Source organism: Humulus lupulus, chromosome 5, assembly GCF_963169125.1.
Source record: "Humulus lupulus chromosome 5, drHumLupu1.1, whole genome shotgun sequence".
Classification (NCBI taxonomy): Eukaryota; Viridiplantae; Streptophyta; class Magnoliopsida; order Rosales; family Cannabaceae; genus Humulus; species Humulus lupulus.
Window position 1 is genome coordinate 44,544,353 of NC_084797.1, and position 3,065 is coordinate 44,547,417.

Consider the following 3,065-nt stretch of genomic DNA (forward strand, 5'->3'; position numbering starts at 1 on the left):
CATCAAAAAAACATCGTTTTGGCAAAAAATAAAGTTTTCATGATTGCATCGCAAGAGAATCTTAACACCATCGATGGTGTTTCGATGCCCTTGAGATGCAATCATGAAAACTTGATTTTTTTTTGGCCAAAACGATGCTTTATCGATGCAAAATCGATGATGTTTCAATGTTCTTACGATGCAATCATGAAACTTGATTTTTGGCCAAAACGATGCATAGTGTTTCGATGTTTTTGCGATGCAATCATAAAAACTTAATTTTTTGCCAAAACGATGCTTTTTCGATGCAATTTTGATATTTTGCACTGAAATTTGACGAAAGTTTTGGAGATTCATATTTTTTCACTCAAATATCCGTTTCAAATAATTTTTTTTTAAAATTTTGGTATATTTTTGAGATCTACAAAATTAGAATGAAAGAAAGAGTGAGAGAATGGGAGACGTTAGAGAGAGAGTTTAGACCGAGAGAGAATAATTATTTGAATACTAAGAATATTTTTATTCAAAAAAATTAAAATTATTATATATTTGAGATAATAAATTACTTTCGTATATTAAAAAATATGAATGCATGAAATTTACTTTTCAAAATAAATGTATATGTATTATGTGGCGTCTGCTTGACAACAGTAGAGCATAAATAAATATTTTAAAGGGAAACAGTGTCTTGAGTTTAGAAGCTTCAATAAAATATATAAGAAATGACAGAAAGTGAGACCGACTCTTGACTAAGACTAGTACGTGCACACGGATTCATGGATATACCTCTATTCTTCATATTCTTCTTTCTCTCTCTCTTACTCTTCAGTTTGAGTGAGTCAAAACTTTCCCAAGAGACATACATAGTCAAGTAACATACGTGTCAAAAGCCCACAACTTGAGGAAATATAGTTGGCTCCATCCAGCTGGCCAAGTATGTGAGGCTCTCTTTCCCATCGCACTAACGTTAACTCCTTCTCCGTTAACTCTTTGTCCAAAGCGTGGGACAGTACTTCCCAGCCTGGCTCCTTATCATCCATCCTCTCCCATTCCAATCCAAAAACTACTCCGTGTTCTTTTTCAATCATAAATTAATAATTCTGAAATGTAAACTCACATATAATCCTATTATTTATTACATGCATATAAACAACAACCGAATCATCATTATACTTATAACTAGAAAAAAACTAATAACAAGTACTACTAGATTTCCTACTCAAGACACTACTACTACTATACTAGTACTTATTCAGTCTTCCATTCCATGGATCCTTTGTACTATTCAACTTCAGATTTCTGGTCATTCGAGGGATCAACCGACTCCATGTCACCCTCCGACAGTTTCACCAGTCGTCCGATGAATTTCTCCGATGAAGAGCTTCTTTTGGCTTCCAGTAATCCCAAGAAGCGAGCTGGTCGGAAGAAGTTTAAGGAGACTCGTCACCCGGTGTACCGTGGCGTAAGGAGGAGAAATTCAGGTAAGTGGGTGTGCGAGGTCAGGGAGCCTAACAAGAAGACTAGGATTTGGCTAGGCACATTTCCCACCGCTGAGATGGCGGCGCGTGCCCATGACGTGGCAGCGATTGCTTTGAGGGGTCGCTCGGCTTGTCTTAATTTTGCCGACTCGGCTTGGAAGCTGCCGTCTCCGGCTTCTTTGGACCCAAAGGATATTCAGAAGGCGGCGTCCGAGGCCGCCGAGGCGTTCCGTCCGGTGGATTTGGCGGACGAGAGTATGAGAAAGAAAAAATCGACATCGACGGCGACGGCCGAGACATCGTCGGAGAATACGTTCTGCATGGATGATGATGAGTTTGGAATGCCCGGTTTGCTGACAAATATGGCGGAGGCGATGCTGTTGCCTCCACCTCACTATATGGATCAAGGGTATTTCAGTAGCGATGACGTGGAAGTTTGTGCTGACGTGTCATTGTGGAGCTATTCTATTTAGTTTCCTTTCGTGTGGTGCCGTTGTAAAAAGAGTGTGTTCTTATAAATTCATAGTTTTGATTTGATGATAGTTGTATTATAAGAGCAGTGAGTCGCAATGTGTAGCATTGCTCTTCCTTGTTACAAAGTTGGATTAGGAAGCATATTTTTGTACCGTACTAGTATTTTTTTGTCTAGTACTGGTACTTTTACCATAGTAATCATAATTATAATAAAGTTGTGAAAGCAAAATAAATAATAATAATAATAATAATTTAAAGTTCCTCTTTTTTGGCAATGTTATACAATCTATAATGCTTCTTCCTCAATGGAAATACAGATTATAATGAATTGGTGATTGGGAATTCGGAAGAATTTTAAGGCAGATCCCACTTACCTAATCACATTAAGGTACAATTCATGCAAAGATATTGCACATGTTATTTAATAGAACCTTATATACGCCTAACACTTTTGACAATTGCAAGTAATAGATGAAATAACACAGCATCAGTAAGGGTTCTTTTTGTATGAAATGAGAAAAAGAACAAGAACATTTACATGAGCGAACCAAAATATAATCAACACAAAAAAACTTTTCCTCCTGAGATGGAAAAAGGTGCTGCAGCAACATTTTCAGAGACTTGAATCTTAAATAAAGTTTGTTTGGATAAACATAGCTAGTTTGGTAAACATGTCTACTAGTTTAATTATGTCTGTTCTTTAATATGCTCGCTTGCTAATTGAAGAGCAGAAAATTATTCCTGTTTAAGGGACTTCAGCTTGATCTCATTCTCTTCTTGAACTTTGGCTGGAACCTTATCTTTATATCCAGAAGCATTCACCGTTTTCCACAGTTCTCCTTTTGCCTGTTATAAAGGAACTCAGTTGTTATAAGAGTCTTGCAAAGTATACAAACAAACAGTAATTACACTATAGTTTGCATATACAATCGTACAAAGGATTATTTTAAGTCACGGTAATTAAATTGATTAATAACAAGACTTCTTGACAGATGTTCAGCTAAAAAGTAGAACCACAAAATAAATACAAAAAAAAAAAAAAAAAATTCTCAGGATAGGCAACGTTCGAGAAAACAATACTAAATTGAATAATTGACTGTTGAACCTCTCGTCCATTTTTTTCATGATCTTTTC

General features: G+C 36.3%; 1 protein-coding gene across 1 annotated transcript; it reads left to right on the forward strand.

Annotated features, from left to right (window-relative positions):
• The first annotated feature begins 1,069 nt into the window (after nucleotides 1-1,069).
• LOC133834793 (dehydration-responsive element-binding protein 1D) lies at nucleotides 1,070-2,198 on the forward strand. Its single transcript, XM_062264547.1, has one exon. The coding sequence runs from the start codon at nucleotides 1,247-1,249 to the stop codon at nucleotides 1,928-1,930; it is 684 nt and encodes a 227-aa protein (XP_062120531.1). The 5' UTR covers nucleotides 1,070-1,246; the 3' UTR covers nucleotides 1,931-2,198.
• The last annotated feature ends 867 nt before the right edge of the window (nucleotides 2,199-3,065 follow it).

What these genes read in the sequence shown, in the direction of transcription:
- LOC133834793 (XM_062264547.1), top strand. Translation starts at nt 1,247, where the DNA reads ATGGATCCTTTGTACTATTCAACTTCAGATTTCTGGTCATTCGAGGGA.